Consider the following 23,914-nt stretch of genomic DNA (forward strand, 5'->3'; position numbering starts at 1 on the left):
GCTCTGGCAGGACCCCTCATCCTCGGGTCCAGAGTTGTCCCAGGAGCCTCTCCCTCAGGCCGAGCTGCCAAGGAGACCTCCGAGCACAGATACGGTCTGAGATGTGGGTTCTCGAAAGCAGAAGCCTGACAAATGGGTCTGGAGATGGACATGTGGCTCCGCCTGGTGGGGTCTGAGAGCATTGCACCCCTCTGGCCACGGGCTGATACCCACCCTCCTGGGCGCTGGTGAGCCAAGGGGACTCTGCCCAAGGTTCCCTGCAGCCAGTCCGTCCACCCCAGGAAGTCCTCCCTGTGCCTCCCTCCTCTACATGCTGGCACTTTCTCTGTGCCATGCACCAGGTGGGCTCTGGGAAGACAGGGACCCTGGGAACAGGGAGCTCCTGCAACCTTGGCACCGCCGATGGTGACAGGCATTGTGGGGACTCAAGTTCTTAGGAGAGCGGGGGGCATCCAGTGACACAGAGGTATGCTTGCATCGTCCTGGAAAGTAGCCCCTCCTCTAGCCTGTGTACACAGGGGTCCACATGCACAGACAGGCACACACAGGCACACCCTCAGTTATACACAGCCACACCCACGCCCCTCCCGTGGTGCTCAGCCCCCACAATCATAAATGGTCAGAGAGGAGGTGCAGCCCACTGGCGCAGGGCAGGGGCACAGGGCAGAGGGATGGGATACGGGGACAGTGAGCTTTGTTGAGTGCTCCCCATGTGCCAGGCGCTGTCTTGGTCTCTCCCAGTCCTCAAGCCCTCCGGCACGGGGGTTAGCTGTAAGATGTCCCCGTTTCATATCTGTGGACAGCAAGGCGCAGACAGGTGGCGTGGTCCTGCCTCACCCGCCCCTGCGGGGCAGAGCTGACCCACGTCCACCTCCCCCAACTGCAGGACCCACCTGGTCATCACCATGCCTCATCCAGAGCCTCTGTGACACTGCAGGGACTGGCCCCACGTCAGTCAGCCTGTCTGTCTGTCCTGGTGATACCCTAGGTGGGTGGCTGGGTTGGGGGAGGAGCTCCTCTTTCTGTCCCTCCCCAGGCCTCCTGGAGGGACATTTGCTGGGCTCTGATTTGGGGAGCATAGGCCCCCTCTCTGTGGGCCCGCTGCCCTCTCTCTGCCCACCCCAGCGGCGGGGCGAGAGCCAGACAGATAGCAGGCAGACATCAGATCTGACTGGCGGAAGTTTGACTCTTCTCAGCGCCAGTCAGGGGACTCCTGGGGCAACCCAGCGTCTCCCCAACCACACACAAGCCAACGAGGCGACAGTTATCCTGAATAGCACCCAGACCTGGACCTGCTCATGGCTCATTCATCCCTTCGGTCATTTACCCGTTCACTCATTCATCCCTTTATTTACTCATCCATTCATCTGTTCATTCATTCACTCCTCCATTCCTTCATTCATTCCTTCATTCACTCCTCCATTTGCTCACTCATTCACTCATCTGTTCTTTCCTTCGCTCACTCATTCATTCAAAGCTGTGTGTTAAGCAGGTGCTCCCTGCCAGACACCTCACTAGTCTCTGAGGGTGGCGGACACGGTTCCTGCTGAGCCCCCACGACTGAGATGGGAGCTGCCAGGGAGGAAGGGGGTGAGAGAATTCCTGCCTCAGGGACATAGTGCCGTGTTCCACTCAGAGGGGAACTCCACACGCTTTGGTGTTTCGCTTCTTTCTCTTCCACTTGGGATTTAGCGGTAGATTCAACTTAGAGCTTAGCGGTGGATTGACTCTGCATCTGAGTGTCTCTAATAGGTCATTTTGGAGAGCTCCCTGGCAAGCACTGTCACCCACGCAGCCCGCTGTGCAGATGCTCAGCCTGCCTCCAGGGCCCTCAGAACAGCACCCCACCCCCATTTCTCATCTACTTGGGACCCCGCTCTCAGTCCAGCCCCTCCTTCCTGAGGGGAACAGGAGACCACCTGCTTTAGAGATTCAAGGTGACCCTGATGATCCAGACACCAGGTACCCCCCCACCCCCCGTGGCCCAGCCTCCAGCCTCCACTGCTGTCCTGCACTGGCCTCTTCTCATGTCCCCCAGAAAGAGTCCACTCCCTCAAAAGCATGTGAACATTCGAGACTTTCTTAAAGACCCCACGGGAGAGTTGGAGAAGCTTTACCTCACCTTCGAAATCTTTGCAAAACATTGCTCTTTCTCTCACAGTGCAGTGACCACAAGTTCCCCTGGGCTCTGCCTACCTGGAGCCCAACCCACCAGACCCCCCTCCACCCTGGCCTCCCCCATGCCACTTTGCTCCTGCTCATTGAAGGGGAGCGGATTCCCTCTTCCCCAGGAACCAGACCTCACTCTTCCTGGGCCCAGAGGCCAGCAGGTGCACCCACAGAGCCTCCCCTCCTGGACCCCCGCCTGCTGTTCTCGGCAGACGCTGTAAGAATGCGCTCTCCCTGCATCCTTATACCTGCGTGAGGAGATAGTGACCTCGGAACCAGAGACAAGGGTGCAGGAGAGGGCTGGGCCACAGGGGAAGAGGTCCTAGTTCTCCAGTCCCCAGAGGCAAGGCAGGGGCTGGAGGGGAGGCACCTTGCCCCACAGCCCTGAAACTTACAGGGTACAACCTTCAACTCACTTGCCCACCAGTCCCCCAACCCTAGTGACAAACTTGGCCTTGGCTAGGGAGACACATGGAAGCAGATGGGAGGATGCGTGGCAGGGAGGCCCAGGCCAGTGACCACCCCCCCACCACCAGTACATACCCCTCCATTGGTCTGAGGCCATATCAGTCAGCCTGGAGGCCATGTGAACGGACAGGCAGGATGGTTCTTATTGTCTGGCTAAGGGGGTGGTCATGTGGCCCATTTTGTGAGTGTCTCTCCGGGTTGGGTCACACTCCTGGATATTTCAGCCTCGGGGCCCCAAGGCGCCCTTGGGCAATCCTCTGCAGTCCAGAGCTTGGACTGAAGTGGCCAGTCTTAAAGAGCAGGCGTGTTGGAGCCCCCAGTATCCTGGGGACCCTCTGGGCTGCTCTCTGTGGGAGTGGGCCAGGTGTGGCCAATGGGTCCTGTTCCTGCTGGGCCTGTGGAATGGGGGTTCAAGGGTCACTTCCGAGCTCTGCTCACCTCCTGTCCCTCATCCAGCTCAGCCTCAGCGAGTCACAGGCTTGGGTGCTGGGGAGGGATGGGAAGAAATGAGAGCCCGGAAGTGGTCAGACCCTGGGTGGTGTGGGTCATTTCTTAGCCCTCAGAGACCCCCAAAGACCCTCCCCTATCGTCAGGGCCCAGAATGAGGACAGAGTGGTGGTCCTGGCTCAGGGAGCTCCAGGGAACCAGAGGCCAGAGAGTCACTGGGGAGGGGGCAAGCGTGGGACCCAGCTTATGTCCCAGACCTGCTGTTCTCTCACCTCAGGCATCCTGGGAGTGGGACAAAGGCGAGAGAGCCCCGCATCACCTCTGCCTTCCCAAGGAGGGAGGGGGCGGCCCTGGAAGGCATTTTCAGCGCAGCAAGTCCTTGATAAATTGAAACTCCATGATGAATTGAAACGTAGGGGCTGTGGACATTGCCCCAGGCTGGCCTCGAGCCAACCTCAGGATCCTCACGAAGGGGAAGGAGAGTGGGATTGTTAGGCAGGCCTGTCCGGAAGGGGTAACAGCTGCTTCTTTGTGCCTGAGTAGAACAAGAGTATCAGCCCAGGAGTTAAACATTTTAAGTGAGGCTTTTAGAGAAAGCAGAGTGGATGACAGGGATGAACACGTGTGTGTGTGTGTGTGTGTGTGTGTGTGTGAGAGAGAGAGAGAGAGAGAGAAAGTGCATGGGATCATTCATCTTGGTTATCTCTGCTTCTAGAGTTATTGAGTGAGTTTCTTTTATTTTCTTTTTCTGTAGTCTCCAAATTTTCTACAAGTGGTAAATGTTTCTCTTTCACCCAGGAAAAAGTAACATTTAACTTTTTTAAAACAGGACATGATCAGAAAGGCTTATGGGTCACCTTTTAAGGGGTAAAATAGGAAAGCGCGTCACAAAGTTCATTACGAAATACTCAGCCTCCTGTCTCCTCTAGCCTGTGAGGAAGAGCCTTCTCACGGGACGAACTGGCCAAAATACGGGTGGTGGAAAGCCTGGGAGGCAGAGGGGCCCTTGGAAGAAGCCCCCTCTGGAGGGAGAGGGAAAGGGAGCAGGTGAAGAAAGTGCACCGCCCCTCGCCCCCGCCCGGGCCTCCTTCCCAAACCCCGCCCCGGCCTCCCTCCCAAACCCCGCCCCGGCCTCCCTCCCAAACCCCGCCCCGGCCTCCCTCCCAAACCCCGCCCCGGCCTCCCTCCCAAACCCTGCCCCACCCCGCCCGCCCAAACCCCGCCCCGGCCTCCCTCCCAAACCCCGCCCCACCCCGCCCGCCCGCCCAAACCCCGCCCCGGCCTCCCTCCCAAACCCCGCCCCACCCCGCCCGCCCGCCCTCCCAAACCCCGCCCCACCCCGCCCGCCCGCCCAAACCCCGCCCCGGCCTCCCTCCCAAACCCCGCCCCACCCCGCCCGCCCGCCCAAACCCCGCCCCGGCCTCCCTCCCAAACCCCGCCCCACCCCGCCCGCCCGCCCAAACCCCGCCCCGGCCCCACAAACCTCCGCCCCGCCCTCCCAAACCCTGCCTTCTAGGGGAGGGGGAGGCTGCAGCAGGGGGCTGGTCACAGCTCACGGCCAGGGTGGGAGACAGATTTGGTCGATACGCCAAGTGCACAGAAGGTCGGGAAGAGGACATGATGGCAAAGTCTAGCAGGGGGAATCGAGTCAGACGGCGGGTTCAGGGGTGACTTCTGTAGAGATGATGGTTCAGCAGAAGCCCAAGGACACCAAGTGAAAAGGACTAGAGTGGGCCCTCGAGGGCGGGGGTCGAGGGACCTGAGGAGGCTGCGAGGCCTGAGCCATGTCCTGGGAGGAGAGGTGGCCCAGCGATGCTGAGCATCCCTGAGTCTCTGCAGGAGCAGTAGGGCCCGCGATGAACCTGGTCTCTGGAGTTCTGGGTGTGCCTCTGCAGGGGGAGGTCATGGTGGCTTCTGGATGTTGTCAGCCGTGTTGGGGGAGGGGGAGGCTGAGGTCAGGGCTGCTTGCGCTCTCGGTGACCCTGGGCATGTCTCTCAACCTCTCTGAAACTTGGATTCCCCCAACTCTACAGGGAGGATGCTCACAGGAAGATCTGGGCATGTAGGTGCAGTTGCTCCGTCAGGGAACTTACTTTGGGATGTGTATGAACTTCACTCGGTAGGAACCTCTTGTCAGCAAGCAAGCGATCCTGGAGTCTAAGACTGGGTAGGGTGAAGAGAGAGTCCCCCACGTGGCAGTTCAGTCATCCTGGGATGGATGAACTGCAGTGAAGGCAGGTGTCCACATGCCTGCCAGCCTCTAGGGTGACCAAACTGTGGGGAAGGCACTTGTAAGAGGGAGCTGTCGACACTTGGGCCCACAGGTGCTCTGGGGTGTAGAGGAGATTCGATAATGCAGATTCTGCCTCTCTCTAGCCTCTGTACTCTCTTTAGCCTCTGAAATCTCCCAGCATCCTCTGGGAGGTCCCAGGAAAATGGAATCATGGCAGCAGAGCCCCAGGCCTGCCACTCCCAAGGTAGAGCCTTTGAAAACAGTCCTCTCCCTCCTGGAGAAGGTTAGGGGACTCTGGCAGATGCCCTGGGATGGGCCAGGGTTCAGGGGTGCCTCTTGGGCCCCAAACTGCCATGTGTTGGGAAAGGGAGGCAAGGTTCTGGGGGGTGATCCTGGAGGCGAGGGGTTCACTTCGACTGAAGTGCAAGCATAAGGGTGATGTTTCAGGATGACTCTCACCAAGGGCCTCGCTGCCCCACCCCCACCCCACCCCATCCCCCTGTGGCTGAGGCCCAGGAGCCCCACCCCGAGGCTCGTGTCCCTCACCTGCCCACCCCTCAGTCTGGTTTCCCAGGCCCATCCCGCTCTGTGCCTCCATTCTGCTGCTCTGCCTTGGGTGGAAGCCCAGCTGGGTGATGCGCCAAGCTTCTGCTTTTGGTTCCCCCCAAAGGTGCCATCGCTTGCCTTGCTCTCAGCATCAGGCACTGAAGTCTGGCAAGCAAGTCTCCACCCAGGAGCTCAGGCTCCTCTGGGAGAGAAGAGTGGGCACAGCCCCTGACCTTTTGATTGACCCTGTCCTTGGGCCCTGCCAGCTAGCTGCCACGGCTTCCCAGGTAGCTGAGAAATCTCTGCCCACGACCTCTGTGTCCAGCACCTAAAGTCCCTCAGGGTCGGGACCTGCAAGGTGGGCAGGCCCCTCCTTCCATCTCAAGTTACTCTTCTCTGTGCATATCTACTGTGCTCTCCGCTGTGTCTGCAGCCCAGATTTCTAGACCTCTCAGATCACATTAGGGATGATGCCTCTTAGCTTCCAAATTTACATGTTAGAGCTTCACTGAGCTGCAGAGCCTGACTGTCAGCCTCTCCTATCTGATTCCTCATTGCCAGAGTTAAACCTGATTGACCTGGCTTGGATCAGGGGTTGTTCTGTCCCCTTACTTAAGCATCCAGTACAAATACAGCTCCTAGGGACCCACTCAGTGGATCAGGGACACTGCCTAGAGAAGAATTTGACTACCAGGCAGCAAAAGTCCTTTAACAAAAACTACTGGAAGGGAGTCCCAGAGGACTCAGCCTGGACAACAAGTGGGTGACCTTGTGAGCCCCCGACACCGGGGTCGGGGCTGGACCGAGCATGGGGAGGGGGCTGAAGAGCTGCTGGGGATGCCAGCCCACCCGGGCCTCCCCTGCCCGTCTGGGAGCTGCTGATGGGCGTTCATGGTCTCCTAGGCTGGAGCCCCCTCCTCAGGCTGGCACGGGCTCAGGAAGGGCAGGGGTGGCCATGGCTGCGTGGCCTGTGTACTGGTGCTGGGTCTCTGGGGCTCAGCAGCTGATGGAGGAGGCATGCAGGGAAGGGCAGGGAGGCAGTGGTGGGCTTTAGCTGGTTTGCCCAAGCTCGGTTAGTGCCTCCTCGTGGAAAGAAAACCCCAGGGGCCCGGGAACACTGTGACCATCATCAAGGGAGCACGAGGTATCTCATGGTGCCTGTGTGTCGGGGCTCAGCATCTCTGCTTGGTGAGAGTTGCAGAAAGCCTGCAGAGCAGAGAGCCTGCTGCAGATTCCCTCCAGGGGGCTGTTAGCCGGGGGACATGTGTGGTCCTTAGCATGGCTGTGCAGACTCAGGGAGGCAGCTTCCTGCCTGCAGATGAGGATGAGTCATTAGGAAGTGGCCAGGGCCAAGCTCTGGCCCAGTGGGCAAGGGTTTGCTGGTGCAGGTGGACACTGCTGATGGACAGCATCGTGTGGACCCTTCCACAGGACACCTGACCAGGGTCTCTGTATGTAAGATAGAAGAACGGGGGAGGCGGTGTGCTACTTCTGCTAAGACAAGATTACTGAGGCCTCAATGTGATTATTATCCAAGGCTCCTCCCTGCTACCCATTCCTGGACCAGCAACAGGGACTCAGAGCTTTATGAAATCTAACCCCTGAGATACCTAACACCTAGTGTGTGTTGAGGGAAAGCTGCCTTTCAGACCTGTCTTGGCCGCTCTGAATTCTCAGGATACTCTTGGTCCAGACAGGCCCCTGGCTGCTTCCACCTCATTGGCACCTCCCATCTTTCTCTTCCCAGTGTTGTGACCTTGGGCAAGTTACTCCACCTCTCTAAGCCTCAGACTCCTTATCTATAAGGCGGGATAAGAACAGTGCCTGCCCCTCAGTGCTGTGATAAAACAGGATAATGACCCAGGACTGCTTAGCATCTGGTACTCATCATCCCATCATCACCATCATCCCATCATCTTTATCCTCCTCCTCTTCATTGTCATCTTCTTGAACACCCTTTGGAACTGAGGTTCTGCTTGGTTGTGAGCCCACATCTTCCCCCAACCAAACTTCCCATGAGGAAGGTGGCCAACTGCAGGCCTCCACCCCACCAAGATCTGTCCCCAAGAGGGGCCCGTAGAATGGCCTTCCTGAGATGCATTCTGTTCAGCCACTTGTTCCCAGCGTGCTGCTGGAAAAGGTGTCTGTGATTCTAGAGTTGGGAGCTCCCTGTGTCAGTTGGAGAGTCCCATGATTTCTGGAGTTCACTAAATACCTCTGCCCACTGGTTTTGCATTTTCTGGTCCTGAACATTCAAATAACATTCTCAGAGCAGGGATGTGATCAGATGGTCTGGTTCCAGTGGCTGAAGATCCTGGCTCTTCTGTACTAGGCCTAGCCAGAGCCAACCCACCTGTCACAGCCCTCCTCCAGCCTGGCAAGGCTTGCCTTGGGCGGAAAGGCCAGCCACCACCCTGCCTCTAGTCTCCTAAAAGCTGGCCTTGGCAAAAAGTCACCATTCCACTGCCCTTCAAGGCCAGGGTCATTCCCCAGGCTCCAGGCAGAGTGGGCTCTGACCCCCGCCCCCCCAACCCCCCGACTTGGAGCAGCTTGACTGACAGGGGCACTCGGCTTCCTGTGGGAAAGACATCCTCCCTTTGTGAGCACATGTGTCCCCATCCCTAATGACAGGCCAGTAGGTGGCTACCCCTCCTGGAGCCCGTTTCCTCATCTAAGACAGGGTGAGAACAGTGCCCTCTCCCCCCACGGAACTGGGAGGAGCAGGGTGAGAGAGCACTCAGCCATCTCATGGTAAGCAAGTGATCGATGGCAGCTGCTCTTAAGTGCCAGGCAGCCCAAACCACCAGGAGAAGACTGTCGGGGGGTCAATGGACCTGGCAGGTGGCCCCACCCCAGGAGACCCAGGGTCTAAGAATCTGTGGTCATCCCGCCTCTCAGACACTGACAGAGCCCGTTCACCGTGTGCTGTGGCAGAAACCTGCAAGAAGGGTGCCTCTGAGAACAGAAGGCCAGGGAGCCACCCACAGGATGCTGGCTCCAAACACGACCCAGTCCTCCTGGCAAACTCCTCCAAAGGTGACAGCTCAGCCTGGCTCCCACCCTGAAAAGTGTGGAAGGAGCCTGGAGAGTTGGTCAGACCTGGGTTCAAACCCTGGCTTTGAATGTGCCTCAGTTCAGTGTTTTCACATAACTGAGCCTCAGGACCCCGTTCGGCGATGCTAAAACAAAGCTCCCCTGAGATAATCAATGGCCTGATGCATAGCAGCGGTCACTCACTAGTGACTCTCCCACGAGCTGCCCCAGTGACCCCCGGCATCCCTGCACATCCCACCAGTCCACTGCACTCTGGGTCACCTCACTCCTTCAGGAGGAACAGGAGGAAAGACTGCTTAGAAGGCTAAACTGGTTGGAAGATGCAGGTCTTAAAGTAGAAAGAAAAGTGAAGTTGCTCAGACGTGTCCAACTCTTTGTGACTCCATGGAATGTAGCCTTGGGCTCCTCCATCCATGGGAGGACAGAAGTCTTTAAAGCCCTCTATCAATAGTCAGTCCTTCCAGCCATGGATTGTCTCACAAAAGAGGAGAAGAGGCGGCAGCGCCCACCACCACATGGCCCTGTCTTGGAACAGTCCACTGTCGTCATACATTTCCTGGGATGCCAGGAGCAAAGATTCATGAGAAGAAATGTGGAGAAGAAGGGGCCAGAGGATCCAGCTCTGCAAAGGGAGGCTCCATCCTCAACTCCAGAGAGATTAGAGCTCAGAGCAGCAATGCACATCAAACCAGGGGGCATCCTCTGGGCCCAGGAGTGTTGCTGCAGAAAAGTTCACTGTCAGACCCTGCCCTGCCTCATAAGGAATCCTGGCCATGGCTGGGAGAGAGGCAAGCCCGGAGGCAGTCTCTAAGCCCCTGCGCTGCCTGCTCAAGCACAGGGCTGTGACATGCCATGGTGTCACACCCAGTTGTGAAGAAAGAGAGGAGGCACTCTGGCCTGTGGGCCAGGGGTTGAAGGTGCCAGGGCCTCTGAGTGCACGGTGGGGGCGGGGTGGGCCTGCAACCATCATATCATGAGGGTTGGCTGGGGAAAGGGCTGAGACTCATTACGCTTGAGGACTTGGGGGACCGAGCACGTGCTGCAGCTCTTTGTCACCTACAGAGGAGTGGCTGACGGATGAGAAGGACAGGGTCCCAGGGCAGTCGACCTGGATGACCATCAGGCTCCCACCAACCTTGAGCTTGGGCCTCTGGAAAGCAAACCCAAGATTGTCGTCAAGAACTGTTCCTTCTTGAGCAGAGGATGGAGGGGCAGGGAGCAATGCAGCCACCCCTAAGAGGAACCTGAGCTCAGAGATGGTGTGATGCACCTGCGGTGATGAATGAGGACGTCCCCATACCACCCAGGTGTCCAATGCCACAGGGCAACGTGCAGGAACCTGGGACTGGCAGTGGACAATAGAGGGAATAGTTGAAAAGAGAGTGTGGACCTTGTCTGGCTTTATAAATTGAGTTGCATCATTGTTTGGCCAATGGAGGGCTATAGCCCAGGGACAGACTATTAGTGAAACAGTTTAAATAAGATAGGAGTTACCTATTGGGCTTCCCTCATAGCTCAGTTGGTAAAGAACCTACCTGCCAAGCAGGAAATGGGGGATCAATCTCTGGGTTGGGAAGATCGCCTGGAGAAGGGAATGGCAACCACTCCAATATTCTTGGCTGGAAAATCCCATGGACAGAGGACCCTGGTGGGCTGCAGTCCACAGGGTCACAGAGTCAGGCACAACTTAGCAACTAAACAGCAGCAGCAGCAGACCCCTGCAGAGGTCAGGAGAAGACTGAGAACCAGGTAGACACAGGAAGTCATTCTGCTAAGAGAGGAAAGGGCAAAGAGAGAGAGATGGAAGCCTGACCCCCAAATAGGTTCAGCTCCCTACCTGCCCTGGACGCTACACCTTCCCCTGGAAAGGCTCACTGCAGGGGAACTACGGGTGAGAAAGAGGCCAGATGGGAGCCCACGGAGGGTTCTGGAGCACCAACTCTTAGACCCTGAAACGGATCACAGAGCAGGTTTGCTGGGGACCGTCTGGGGCCAGCAAGGAGCCTGTCCGATGGAAGTTCAGTTCAGTTCAGTTCAGTCGCTCAGTCGTGTCTGACTCCTTGTGACCCCATGAATCACAGCACGCCAGGCCTCCCTGTCCATCACCAACTCCTGGAGTTCACTCAAACTCACGTCCATCGAGTCGGTGATGCCATCCAGCCATCTCATCCTCTGTCGTCCCCTTCTCCTCCTGCCCCCAATCCCTCCCAGCATCAGAGTCTTTTCCAATGAGTCAACTCTTCGCATGAGGTGGCCAAAGTACTGGAGTTTCAGCTTTAGCATCATTCCTTCCAAAGAAATCCCAGGGCTGATCTCCTTCAGAATGGACTGGTTGGATCTCCTTGCAGTCCAAGGGACTCTCAAGAGTCTTCTCCAACACCACAGTTCAAAAGCATCAATTCTTCGGCGCTCAGCTTTCTTCACAGTCCAATTCTCACATCCATACATGACTACTGGAAAAACCATAGCCTTGACTAGACGGACCTTTGTTGGCCAAGTAATGTCTCTGCTTTTCAATATGCTATCTAGGTTGGAACGGAGGAATTCAGTAGCACCTGGTAGATACTGATGCTGGTAGATACATGCCCCGCCCCCTCTGCCCTGGACCAACACGCAGGACAGCCCACAGTTCTGTGTCCATAAGTGTACACATTTAATTGGATTGACCATGGAATATTGGGACTTTACAGGCACAACTGAGCGACTTTCACACTCACTCAGTGTTTTCTCTCAACCTCACACTGGGATGAGGGGTGTGCCCAGATTTTAGTCATCCCCTTGTCACTGGAAGAAAGCTGAACACTTAAGGCTGAGGAAGCACTTACCTGGAGACTTGGGGACCCGCACTGATGGAGGCTCCAGGGGTGTTGTGCTCCAGGTGTACCCCGGATGTGTTGCAGTGTGAACGAGGAGGCCAGGGGAGGAGTTGGGGCTGAGGTTTCTGGAGCTCATGACCACATGGTCTGAGATGCCCTCGCCTCTTCCGGAGGGACTCGTTTTCCCAGGCTGTTGCTAAAACTCAGCTCCTTTCCTCTGAAGCAGGGGACGTCTCTATGCCACGCTGGGGCCCAACTGGCGCGTTCCAGTCCGGAATTCTCCCAGAACCCGGAGCTGCGTCTACAGGTACTCATTTACTCATCTGATCATGTACTTGACAAGTAGTTCCAGGGCGCTTGCTGGGCGCCAGGCGCTGTGTTCAAGGCTGCCGACGAGACGGATACAGCCTCTGCCTCGGTCCATGGGGCTGAGACAGAAATGGAATAGAAAATCATGGGTGCCGCTGGTCCAGAGAGGAGGCTAACCTGGAGAAAAGACTGGAAGAGTGATAGGAACTAGCCAGATAAAGGGAAGGGAGGCGTTGGGGTAAGAAGACCCACAGCCTAAGGATAGTCCATGGGGCCAGGAGGCAGGAGGAGCAGGGTGGTTCCAGGAGTGAAGGAGAGTCCAGGTTGTAAGAAGTGAGAGACGGGAGAGGGCGCCGGGTGAGGCCAGAGAGGTGGACCAGAGCCAGGTCCAGCAGGCGGTGAGGAGAGTGGTCGCAGAGGCTCTGGAGGGGTTGCATGAGGGAGGGGGATGGAAGGGGTGAGGGATGGAGAGGGAAGGGAGTGGCAGGACCCAGGTCATCCTGGCTGCGGTGTGCAGAGCGCATGGAAGTCAAGAGTGGACGCAGGGAGGCCAGAGGAGAGGGTCGGGAAGTTGCTCAAAGGATGACCAAGTTCTGCTGTAAGGTGGGGGGTGGGGTGGCTGAGCTGGGCAGTCCTGCATATTTAGGGCATGAGATCAGTGATTCTGGGATGCCGAGGGATAGCAGCTTGGCTTCGGTGGGGCGTTGAAGGAGGTGCCATCCAGGGAGCCAGGGAGCCGAAGCCAGGGCTTCGGAGGGAGGCCTGGACCGGCGCCGCACTGGCCCTCCTCACCTGCAGGTGGCGCCCTAATCCCCATGGCAGAGGCGGGAGAGAGGCGTCCTGAGGCAAAGGTGCGGGGCATGGGGTTTGGGGTCCCCCCATCCCCTTCCCTCCTACTTCCTCACTGCTCCTCCCAAGCTCCTGCCAACACAAGGAGGAGCGGGTGCTGCACGGTCCCAAGATCCGCAGCGGGAGAGGAAGCAGGATGCGGTGTGGGTGACGCTAGGAGCTGGGTTACAGGGAGCGAGCGTGGTCCCCAAGCCTAGAGCTGCTCAGCGCTCAGAAAGACAAGGGCGAGGCACGTTCCGAGCTGTGGGCAAACCCAGAGCCATCTTCCTTCAGGCTCTCTGTGGCCACAGAGCCCTCCCTCCCGGGCCTGGCCCAGCCCTGTTGAGTTCTCAGTCTGTGGTGGCATCCTGGACCTGGCAGTGGGGGGCCTGTTGGCCCCATGGGTGAGAGGGTGCCTGACCCCAGCTCCTCTGGGTGATGTCTGACCCATGTTCTCCCCCCACTGCCCAGCCCCACCGGTCCATGTATCTGTACACTGGGGAGCTCTGCGGCGACCCCCACCATGGAGGGGCCTCTGAGAAGGAAAACTCTGCTCAAGGAGGGACGGAAGCCCGCGGTGAGTGCAGAGGGGAGGGAGGGCGTGGGTTCCAGAGACAGGCCAACCAGGGTCCCAGCCCTGGCTATGCCACAGGGTGGGCAGGGCCTCAGTTTCCACATCTGTAAATTGGAATAAAATAGTCCCTACCTCCTGGAGGACTGGGCAGGAAGGTCATGTGTGTGGCCCTGCACAGAGCGAGCAGGCAGTGGACGTTGCCGTGTGATTATCTTGAGGGCAGGTGGAAGCCTGGAGGCCCCGGCAGTCAGGGTGGATGCTGTGCCTGAGATGGTCAGCACGGCCTGGGAAGTGCAGATCCCCTACCCGCTCAGCACCATCATGAAACATGTGGTGGGAAGGACAGGGACCAGGGATCAAGAGGTCTCTCAGGCTCCAGCACTAGCTGCCAGGTGCCAAACCCAGAGACCCCTGGCTCCATGACCCCTCAGCCCCTTGCAAAGGCCTCTGTTTTCATTCTTTGGGACACCCATGACTGGCTGCCCACAAACCTGCCTGTGAGCTGAGTCTCCAGGCTTCGTCTGCCAGTGTCCACTCTGGCCTCCCTCTCCGTCTCTGGTTGCTGTTTGCCTTCATCCACTGCCCATGAGGCCACTTGGAGATGCCCCCTCCCACTGATGCCCAGTGTGAAGATGCCAGGCCCGTAGTCTGGGGTCCGGTCTAAAAGCTCCCCATCTTCGGGTTCCAGGCAGTTCTCGGATGAGGAGAAGCATCTTCACCCCAGCCCTGGGCCACTCTCTGCCCCTGGACTCAGTGTCACGCAGCACCCTGCAACGTGAGGCCCTGTACCTGGTCTGCTGTACAGACCTGCTTGCCACCCTTGTGTACCTACATCCAGGCCCCAGTCATCCTGAAGCCAGAGCGAGGCAATATCCTAAAAGCACTGTTGTCCCAAATGCTGGTTGGCCCACTGGTAAAGCGATGAAGGCAGTCCAGGGGGTCCTGACCCATAGTTTTGAACAGAATAGACTGGAAAATGTTGGAGTTTCTTACACATAATAAAGACAAGTATGGTTTCATGAAGCTTCTTTTGGTCAACACACAACACCATGCTTGTGTGTCGTACACACCTGGCGGGGGTGTCGTCAAAAAGGTCTGAAAGCCACTGCTTTCATCATCTGAGACAACGCAGCACCCCGGCCCCTACCAGTGTGAAGAGGAGCCCCCCAGGCTGTGATGCAGGGCAGTCTGCTGAACCTCTGTCCTTCCGCGATGGGATATTTGCTTCGCTTTTGCAGAACTGGCTTTTCCAAACCAATGAGTGGAGCCCCAAACCGGGGATTCCAGGCCTTATGCCTAGAGAAACAAAAGCTACACCAGCAGTTTGGCCCTGCTGGGCATCACCCCTTCTAGCCATAAATGCTTTCGAGGTGCTGCCATTCACCCTCAGCCAAGAGTGCCCATCACAGACGTTCCAGTTCTTCCACGCTGTGGTTTCCACTTGTCCATTTTTCCCCAGGACGTTCTTGGGTTCAGGTCACCCAAACTCACAGAAGTTATGCCTTGGCACTAAACATGGTGGGAAAAGGAAGGGCTCTGGGAGGAAAGGAGCCAGGGAGGGGAGGCAGGGCTGGGGCTGACGATCTGCTGAGGAGTCTCGCTGGCTGCTCGGGGCCCTGGAGGCGTGGCACCGAGGGGTGGAGGGCAGGGAAAAGAGGAGGCCTACGCTGGCCCCGCTCAGAAGAAGGGGCCACGCTTCCGCCCATGTGCCTGCGTCTCTAATCAGGCAGCCTGGGGACTCCACCCCTGCCACTTGTGACATTGTCACTCTGCCTCCCCTTCCTCCCTAGCTGTCTTCATGGACCAGGTACTGGGTCATACTCTCAGGATCCACCCTCCTGTACTACGGAGCCAAGTCCTTGCGGGGCACAGACAGAAAACATGTACGTTCCATGAAAGAACTCCCTGTGCTGGGCCTTCATGTAGTGTGAACTGCAAGGGGTGTGGGGGGAAGGTGGGGAAAGGTGGTGGGGATGGGAGGGAAGCTTGCCTGGCCCAGGTGGGCCTTCCTAGGGGAGTGGAAGGCACGGGCCTCCCAGCTATGCTGTTGTTCCCCTGCAGTATAAATCCACACCTGGTAAGAAGGTCTCCGTCGTGGGCTGGATGGTGCAGCTGCCCGACGACCCTGAGCACCCGGACATATTCCAGCTGAATAACCCCGACAAAGGTAGGTGGCAGGCCAGAGCTGGTGCCTGTAGCCTCTCTCTGCCTTGTTCCTTCTGGGGCTAAATGTGCGTTTTGAAATGCACAAAAGTAGGAACTTTTGAGGCTGCTGCTTTCCCTTCACGTTAGGTACTGATGTTCACAGGGTCCCATTAGTCCCTAAAAGCTGCTTAGACCGTGGTGGGTGTGTCCAATGAGCAGTGCGCATGGCAAGTGGCTGCAGGAATCCTTTTCACCTGTGGCTGCTGGGGCCCATCTCCCCTGGAGCTGTGGCTTTGGGGTCTTGGAATAAATAGCATCGTGCTGGATAAGGCAGTGACTTTGAAGCTGGAGGAGTCTGTTTTATCTTATGCATTTGACACATTATTCTGAGAAGGATCCACGGGCTTCCCCAGAGCCCAAGACACCATGGCGGGGAAAATGGTTGAGAGAGATGGGGGCGGGAGGGGCACAGAAGCCTCCTGATCCACGCGCCCCGACCTTGGCTGCTCCTGACCTTCCCCAAGGCAGTCACCCAGGTTCCCGCTTATCTTCACACCATGGGCAGACCCTCCCATGTGACCTTCCTCTCAACCAGTGGCCTTTCCACCACCAGGCAATGTTTACAAGTTCCAGACTGGCTCCCGGTTCCATGCAATCCTGTGGCACAAGCATTTGGATGATGCATGTAAAAGCAACAGGCCTCAGGTAAAGTCACCAAAGTCCTGCTTGTCACCTGAAATACCCTCTCCCACCCTCGGGCAAGGGTCCACAGAAAACACACCTTCCTCCTTCCCCCAGAGACTATCAGCGAGGCTCCCAGGGACTCTCTTTTGATCAGCTTTTCCCCATGAGACAGGGCACCCCCCATCTGGCTTACAACTAAGCCCAGCTTCAGACTAGAACTTTGAACCTGTCTCCCATGTCTTTGCTACTAAAGGAAACACCACAGAAACATCCCATCAGAGACAGGTGACAGGTGGGGTACTGCCCCATGGCTCAGGCTACAGCATCTATTGAGGTCATCCCCCTGAAAGTTGATTTTTGGGCATCCTCCAACCTGACCAAAGGGTCTCCCTGCCCCCCACAGCCCTTAGGAATAAGGATAATAGCTAACTTGTTGAGAGCCAGCCATGGCTGTTGGTGAGTGGGGCTCCCCACTCCTTGGCATATTTGAACCAATGGGACTGCTGGTTTGCCAGGCCCTGGCTTGAGGCTCGCTCCCACCCCGATGCCACCGCTCCCAGGACCAGGCTTGAGGCGAGATGCTTTACGTGTAGGAATTGGCCGAATCCTCCCAGCATCCCTGTGGGGTAGGTTCCCGAATTGTCCCCGTTTTATGCTGAGGTCACTGAGGCTCACAAAGTGGTTGACCCTGGTTTAGGGCCCCCTGGTGAGTGAGGTCTCACCCCCTCCTGCCTGACAGCACAGTCTAGACCTGCCACCCCTGAGCTCTTCCACCACAGGCATCCCCAGGGCCCCTGACTTGCTCAGCCTCCTGCCATCGAGCTAGAGGCCTGGAAGCAGAGACTCCACTGTCCAGGCTTGTGAGAGAGGTGGCCACCCAACCCTCACACCAGCCCAGGCAGCGTGTGGGCCTCTGGGACCAGAACCAATGCTCCCGGCCCTGAACTTCCCTGACCTGTTCCCCAGGATGAGCTGGAAGAGGGTGGCGGTGGAGGAGCTTGGTCCCTCTCCTCTGTCTAGAGAGCCAGCATCGGAGCTGGACTAGAGGGAGGCAGCTTTGAGGAGGAGGATGGTGGTGCGGAGGCCACACCAGACGTGTGGGGCCAGGAGGGCCAGGGCTTCCGTGGTGCTGGTCGCAGCTCAGTCACAGACTTCTCAGCCCCCAGGGTGGTTCTCACGAAGCAGAGGGAGGTCTCTAGTGGCATGTCCCGTGATTCTGTGTTCAGTGTGGGCTCATTCAGTATTTTCATCTGTAACATAGATGTGGAAATGTATGACAAGCTGATCAAATTAGACATGATAAGAAGCTCGACGGTAGAATTAGCAGAAAGTCCTCGACAAACTAAAACAGGAGGGCAAGACTGACACAGGGATAAACTTGAGGCCCCACAGGGAAACTCAAGATAAATTGCGTTTGACACGACTGAGCGACTTCACTTTCACTTTTCACTTTCATGCATTGGAGAAGGAAATGGCAACCCACTCCAGTGTTCTTGCCTGGAGATTCCCAGGGACAGGGGAGCCTGGTGGGCTGCCGTCTATGGGGTCGCTTGGAGTTGGACACGACTAAAGCGCCGTAGCAGCAGCAGCACTCACTTGCTAGGAATTTGTCCCTGGGCACATGCTCACACATACACACACAGGCTTGTGGTCAGAGTGTTCACTGCAGCATTGTCCTTAATAGAAAGAGAGAAAGAAAAGCCACTGGAAACCTTGCTGACCCTCAGTATGTCCCTACTGTGCAGCCCCTGATGTGTGTGTGATTACCTAAAAGCTGCTGCAAGTCACATGTGAGAAAGCTTAAGTGTAAAAATGCATGTCAGGATGATCTCATTTGTATTAAAACACACATGCATATTTATCCTATGCATGGTGGTGCACGTAACGTTAGTGAAAGAGCATACAGGAGACTACACTTTTGAAGTTTCTAGAGCATGTTTTTCACATTAAGCAAATGTAACTGCCCGTCCCCGTGATGAGGAGACCAGGGTCCTGGGTTGACAGTCACCTCAAGGTGATAAACAAAGTGCCACCTCAGGTCCCCTTAGGAGAGGAAGAGCCTCCTGCCCCCCTCTGCTCTGGTTACACAGTGCCTGCAGGGCCCCTCCTTGGCTCTGAGGGCACGGCGCCTGGAGCTCACCTGTACCCAGGTGGCCCCAAGGAGTGACAAGAACTGAAGCCCTGAAGTGGGCCCCACAGTCGGTGGGGCGGAGAGAGAGGCAGGCCCTTCCTCGGTGTCTGCCCCACAAAGACAGTCGTGGCTCTGAGGAGATGGGCAGTCAGGAGCGGGATGGTTGCCCTGAACAAGAGCCTGTGTCCTGATCTGGGGGCTGGGGGGCAGCCTGAGGGAGGCAGCAGCCCCGCAGCAGGTAGCTGGGACCTGGGTCAAACCCACTTAGCAGGGGAGGTGTTTTGTGTGAAGGACAAATGGATTGCAAACCATGTCTGGCAAGTGCTGTCTTCCCGCAGCAAGGTTTTGCAACATTGAAGTATTTTTGTCCAGTTTTTAGACCTAAGGGAGAAGGTCTTCTATTTTTTAATACTTTTTATCTCTAATTTACTTTCAACCAAATATTCCTGCTGTCTGCTGTATGTAATAAAAATGGCAACATCTAAATATTCCACAGCAGGGGATTACTGAAACAAGCCACAATACCTGCCTGCGATGGCACGCGAAGGGGCTGCAGAGAAAGGTGATACAGAAATGCATCTTCTCCCGTTGAAACTCTCAGTGCCTGAATGACTTTTTTGTGGAATTGCATTTCTTAAAATCGTCTGTGATAATAGGGAATATGTGCGTTCGTGCGTGTGTGTGCTAAGTCACTTCAGTCGTGTCCAACTCTTTGTAACCCTATGGACTGTAGCCAGCCAGGCTCCTCTGTCCACGGGATTCTCCAGGCAAGAATACTGGATTGGGTTACCATGCCCTCCTCCAGGCGATCTTCCTGACCCAGGGATCAAACCCTCATCCACGTCTCCTGCATTGCAGGTGGATTCTTTATCGCTGAGCCACTGGGGAAGCCCAATAGCGAGTACACTTAAACTTACTGATGGCATGTATATAAGGTGTAAACCACAGCGATAAAGCAAATAACCATGTGCCCCGACCCAGCCTAATGGCAAGACTTCCCAGGCCTCAGAACACCTCCCTCCCAGGGGGGTCTTCCAAGTTCTCTCTCTCCCACCCACTTGCACCCCATAACCGCATTCCTGATTTGTTTGTTTACTGTTGCTGTAAAGCATTGGCACTCGTATTTGATTGCTTTATGCATTATCTGGGGCGCACTTTTAATTTTTTTTAATGTTCATTATTCATTCATTGATTCATGTGTTTATTTGGCTGTGTCAGGTCTTAGTTGCAGCAGGCGGGATCTTTCGTTGCCGCGCACAGACTCTAGTTGTGTTGCGTGGCTCAGTAGTTGCAGCACACAGGCTTAGCTGCCCCAAAGCCTGTGAGATCTTAGTGCCCCGGCCAGGGATTGAACCCATGTCCCCTGCATTGCAAGGCGGATTCTTCACAGAGCTATTACTGCATAGCTTCTTCTGTGACTTGCTTTTCTCCTACTGTATGATCCTAGGATTCCTCTGTGTCAGTGTGTAGCTGTGATTCGTTTGTTTGTAATTTCTTATCACTTCTCCTGTCCGTGATCCCAAGAAGGATTTCCTGCTTCTTGCTATTTTGAACAGTGCTGCCACGACCATTCTTTTAACTGTCTCCTGGTGCAAGGAGATGCATTTTTTCCAATTCATCATTTTGACCAAATTGACACCAAGATGGATTTGTTTCTGATGAAATTGCTTCTCATCAAATTTCCTGGAACCCCACGGCCATGCTGGGGAGGAGGCCTGGGGCTGGGGGCATGTCAGCAGCTTTGAAGGGAAGGAGAAGCACCGTGATCTTGGGGCTGAGGGTCCCCCAGTAAAGGGAGCTGGGATCTGGTCCTGGGGACACAGCATGGGAAGGTCTTGGGGTTCCTGACATCCCCAAACTTCCTCCTTCTGCTTGTGCTTCTACTTGCCAACTCCTACCATCCGCTAACCACCCCTCTTCTCTCCAGAGGCATGGGCTTACCCTACAGGCTCAGTCACCTCCTCCTGCAAATGCACTTGTGCTTTGACCCAAGGATAGTGGTTGAGAGCGTGGGTGGTGATGTCACAGCCCTGTCACTCACCCGCTGTGTCCTTCACCTCCTTAAGCCTCAGTTTCCTCATCTTTATAATGGGAATAATTCCAGTACTTGCCTCCTGGGGTTGTTGTGAGGACACAGGACACAATACTGATGGGGTTCTCAGAGCCCTTCCTGGCACATGGTGGCCCCTTAACATATGGCGGCTGTTACTATTGCTGTGTCCTCTCCCCATCCCCACCCACTCATTCACAGACTGACTAGGAGAGGCCTGAACCCTTCCCTTAGGGACCCCTCCACCACCCCCCAGCCCCAGCCCCTTCCAAAAGGTCGGAACTTTGACAAGAGACTGAGCTTTCTCTTCTAGGTACCTGCAAACCTTATGTCATTTGAATAAGTCTCTGCAGGACTTGGCGTGACTTCGGAGGCCTCTGGGAGCCCAGCCTGGGACTGGTGGCCAAGCGCACATCGGGGCACAGGCCGCTGGCGGGGTGCTGGGAGACTCAGACCTGGGCTTGAGGGGACACGGCCTCACAGTCCGGAGGGCTCTGCCGGTGTGGGGTCCACCTGCCGATCCCCAGCCATCCTCATGCCCCTCATTCTGCAGCACCACCTCGCAGGGCCTTGATCGGTCCGCAGACTGTACACCCTGCCTGCCCGCCTGCCCAGCCTGGGCCCATGTCTGTCCACCAGCTGCTGCTGCGACCAGAGAGCACCCGGCCCACGTTGGGTCCCCAGGGCTTTCTCCTGCACAAAGAGTGGACGGCGACCCCCATGTGAGGGCCAGAGGGACAAGACAGGCTGGGGACTGGCTCTTTTCACCCCAGCGCGTGGGGTCGCTTGCCCACAGGGCTGCCTCAGATTTTGTATACCCGAAGCGTCCTCTGCGTGTGCGTGCCGTGTCTGTGTGCGTGCAAGCGAGCGAGCGTGGACTATCCGAGAAACATGCATTTTGGCACAAGACTCGTGACATCACACACTTCATTCTCTCTGAGGCCCTGCTTTCACCTTAAGCGATAGACTCATCCACCGAGGAAGGTCAGAGTGAGAGCCCAGTTTCCTCCTGTGTTAAGGGTCCCTCGCATTCTTTTACTGTAAACAAACAATGCCTTAAATTGTGTCTTGTTTTCTGTTCCTATGGGTGCTATTCATCCGGAAGGCCTGCTCCCTGGGCCCGCAGGCCCTCCCAGGCCTTGTTGCGGTCGGCTCTTCTGAGATAGGACCCGGCTTCCGAACCATGGACTGGGCCAGCCGCTGGCCTGCTTGCTTCCTCCCAGCCCCCTCCCGCAGGGTCTGAAGGCGCCCCCCCACCCCCACTTGCTCCTCCCCCCTCCCCCCACCCTGCCCTGTGCCAGCATGGGAGCCGCTTTCTGCCAGCTTCTCGAAGCCAGCTGTGCGCGGTGACCTGACCCGCTGCACAGAAGCTACTCTGCACCAACCTCTCCCCACAGGGCCAGGCTTTCGCTGCCCCCCTCCTCATCTCTCTGCCTCCACTGCCAGGGCGGGGCCTCTGGGATTCCTGATTACACTGGGGAGCCTGAGTGACACTGAGGCCTTAAGCTCCCCCATTCTTGCCCCCAGACACAGTCACCAGCAAATTCTCCATCATCCAAGTCCAAGGGCACAACAGTTGATGACCATGGTGACGAGAGAACAAAGCCCCGGGGAGCAGACAGTCAGAGCTCTGGTTTTGGCTGAGAGCTCTTCAGGTGAACAACATCCTTCACCTATCACTCCTTGTCATGTTTTTAAGTGACTTACTTTGCACAAATACATTTTTATTTAAAGTCATGAACAAAGATTAGCTTTATTTATGGTAGCTTTATCACTGTAGCTTCTCCCCTCAGCCCTTTTCTGCCCTCTCCCCTCTCCTCTTCCTCCTCCTCTTTCCCTCTCTCTTTTTTCTAATCTGGGTGTCCTGATTCTGAGAAGGAAACCTGAATGATTTTTTGAAAGAGACTGGATTTTTGGGTCCTTGTCAGTCTCGTGGTTTCAGAGCTCACACTGATCAGACAGCAAACTACTCTTAAAAGAGTTTCTGGGCAAGATGCTTCAAAACAACACCTTAACCACTAAATGTAATAGGTTGATTTAAAAACTGCCAAAGAACCCACCCCTGTATTTTGATCAAAAGGTGACCACTTTACCGAAAATTCAGATGAATTAGTGAGGAAAGTGATTGTCATCGGGGTCTTATTTTGTGATGGCACCTTACTGTGCTCAGTAACTAACTTCCTTTGGAACAAGGTCTAGAATACTTTGGTGGTGGGAGAAACACCCAATGGGGAAGATGAAGCCATCAAACCTTGTCCATCAGTGTTTCGCACACCCTCCCACAGCTGGGGTCAGATGCATGCACCTAATTCATACCAACAACTACTCAAACTAGCATCTGGAGTCTGAATGAACACACCAGACACCCCAACACCTCTCACCAGAACCATGCGGTGTTAATGCTTTAACCGATTGTCTCTGATTCTACCTGCTAATTTTTTTTTAAAGTCTAAAGTTTGAACTACTTTCCTTGAGTTTCTGTACTCCTCAAACTGTCCTGGTTTTTCCATCATGAGATATCATAGAAGCCAATCCAAAAACCTTTAAATTTCAGGCTCCACTAAATCAGATCATTCCCTGCCCTTTCCAGATTTTCTTTATCTTTCACAAATGTTTTCTTCTGAGCTCAATTTTGAAATAGCACAATTGCAGTTCTTATCAAAGTGTCTAGTCTTCTCACTAGTTGAAATTGATCCCATGTCCCCTCCTGGAAACATTCTTGGCTTGGACTCTCCATAGAACTGGTAAGAACCTTGAACTTACCAGAAGAGTCCTGCGGATGAAGCTATAAGGCTCCTGGCTCTCCCAGCAGGGGCTCAGGGCCACGCTTGCTATCTTCCTAACATTGGTTTGTCCTTCACGCCACCAGTCTTAGCAAGCCAGGCCAGAGGTAGGGCTAGGCACAAACCCCAAAGGGGAAAGTCCCCAGGTGGGTTCTCACCCTGGAAGGAAGCATTCCTGGGTCTTGCTCTCTGACTCACCATTGTGCACAAGTGTCTGTGAAAACACTGAAGGTGGTGTCTCTTGCATGCATATGTTGCATCTTTTTTTTTAAGCAAAGAAATTATGGCACCCCTGAATGAAAGTTCTAGAGTGCTGTCTACGAACCATGGAGTAGATGGCTAGTATCATCATGTTGCCATGCAAACGGCTCACTCACCTCTCCCCAGGAGTAATTTTTACTCCTCTCCGTCAAACGCATTCTGTAACTCAAGGTCAACCAAGTGCATTCTGACAACTGAAAGTTTGTGGAGGACAGATTTGGTGGAAAGCTGTAGAAATTTTGATCTGAGTGTGCCCAGTGGGACAGTGCGGCCTGCCTCCCTTCCCTGGAGAAGCCAGTTCGTCACCCAGTCCCCTGTGGACCCTGAACAGAAGGCATTGAAGGGGTTCTGCTTATGAAAGAGCCCACTCTCTCTTGCCAACTGAATTTATAAAGTTTTTTTTTTTTTCCTTACCA

At 55.7% G+C, this 23,914-nt stretch overlaps 1 protein-coding gene across 12 annotated transcripts in view; it reads left to right on the forward strand.

Moving 5' to 3' along the window:
- Positions 1-23,914, forward strand: part of RALGPS1 (Ral GEF with PH domain and SH3 binding motif 1) — a 303,143-nt gene that overhangs the window by 277,775 nt on the left and 1,454 nt on the right. For 6 of the 12 annotated variants that reach the window (XM_019970864.2, XM_019970862.2, XM_019970867.2 and 3 more), the window contains 5 exons: positions 11,957-12,040; positions 13,342-13,447; positions 15,235-15,327; positions 15,506-15,611; positions 16,203-16,294. In XM_019970864.2, the coding sequence (XP_019826423.1) occupies positions 11,957-12,040; positions 13,342-13,447; positions 15,235-15,327; positions 15,506-15,611; positions 16,203-16,294 (481 nt within the window). Of the gene's footprint in view, positions 1-11,956; positions 12,041-13,341; positions 13,448-15,234; positions 15,328-15,505; positions 15,612-16,202; positions 16,295-20,767; positions 23,912-23,914 lie in introns of those variants that run through there. The other 6 variants (XM_019970868.2, XM_019970872.2, XM_019970869.2 and 3 more) reach the window with 3 other exon arrangements.

This window comes from Bos indicus, chromosome 11 (assembly GCF_029378745.1).
Source record: "Bos indicus isolate NIAB-ARS_2022 breed Sahiwal x Tharparkar chromosome 11, NIAB-ARS_B.indTharparkar_mat_pri_1.0, whole genome shotgun sequence".
Lineage (NCBI taxonomy): Eukaryota > Metazoa > Chordata > Mammalia > Artiodactyla > Bovidae > Bos > Bos indicus.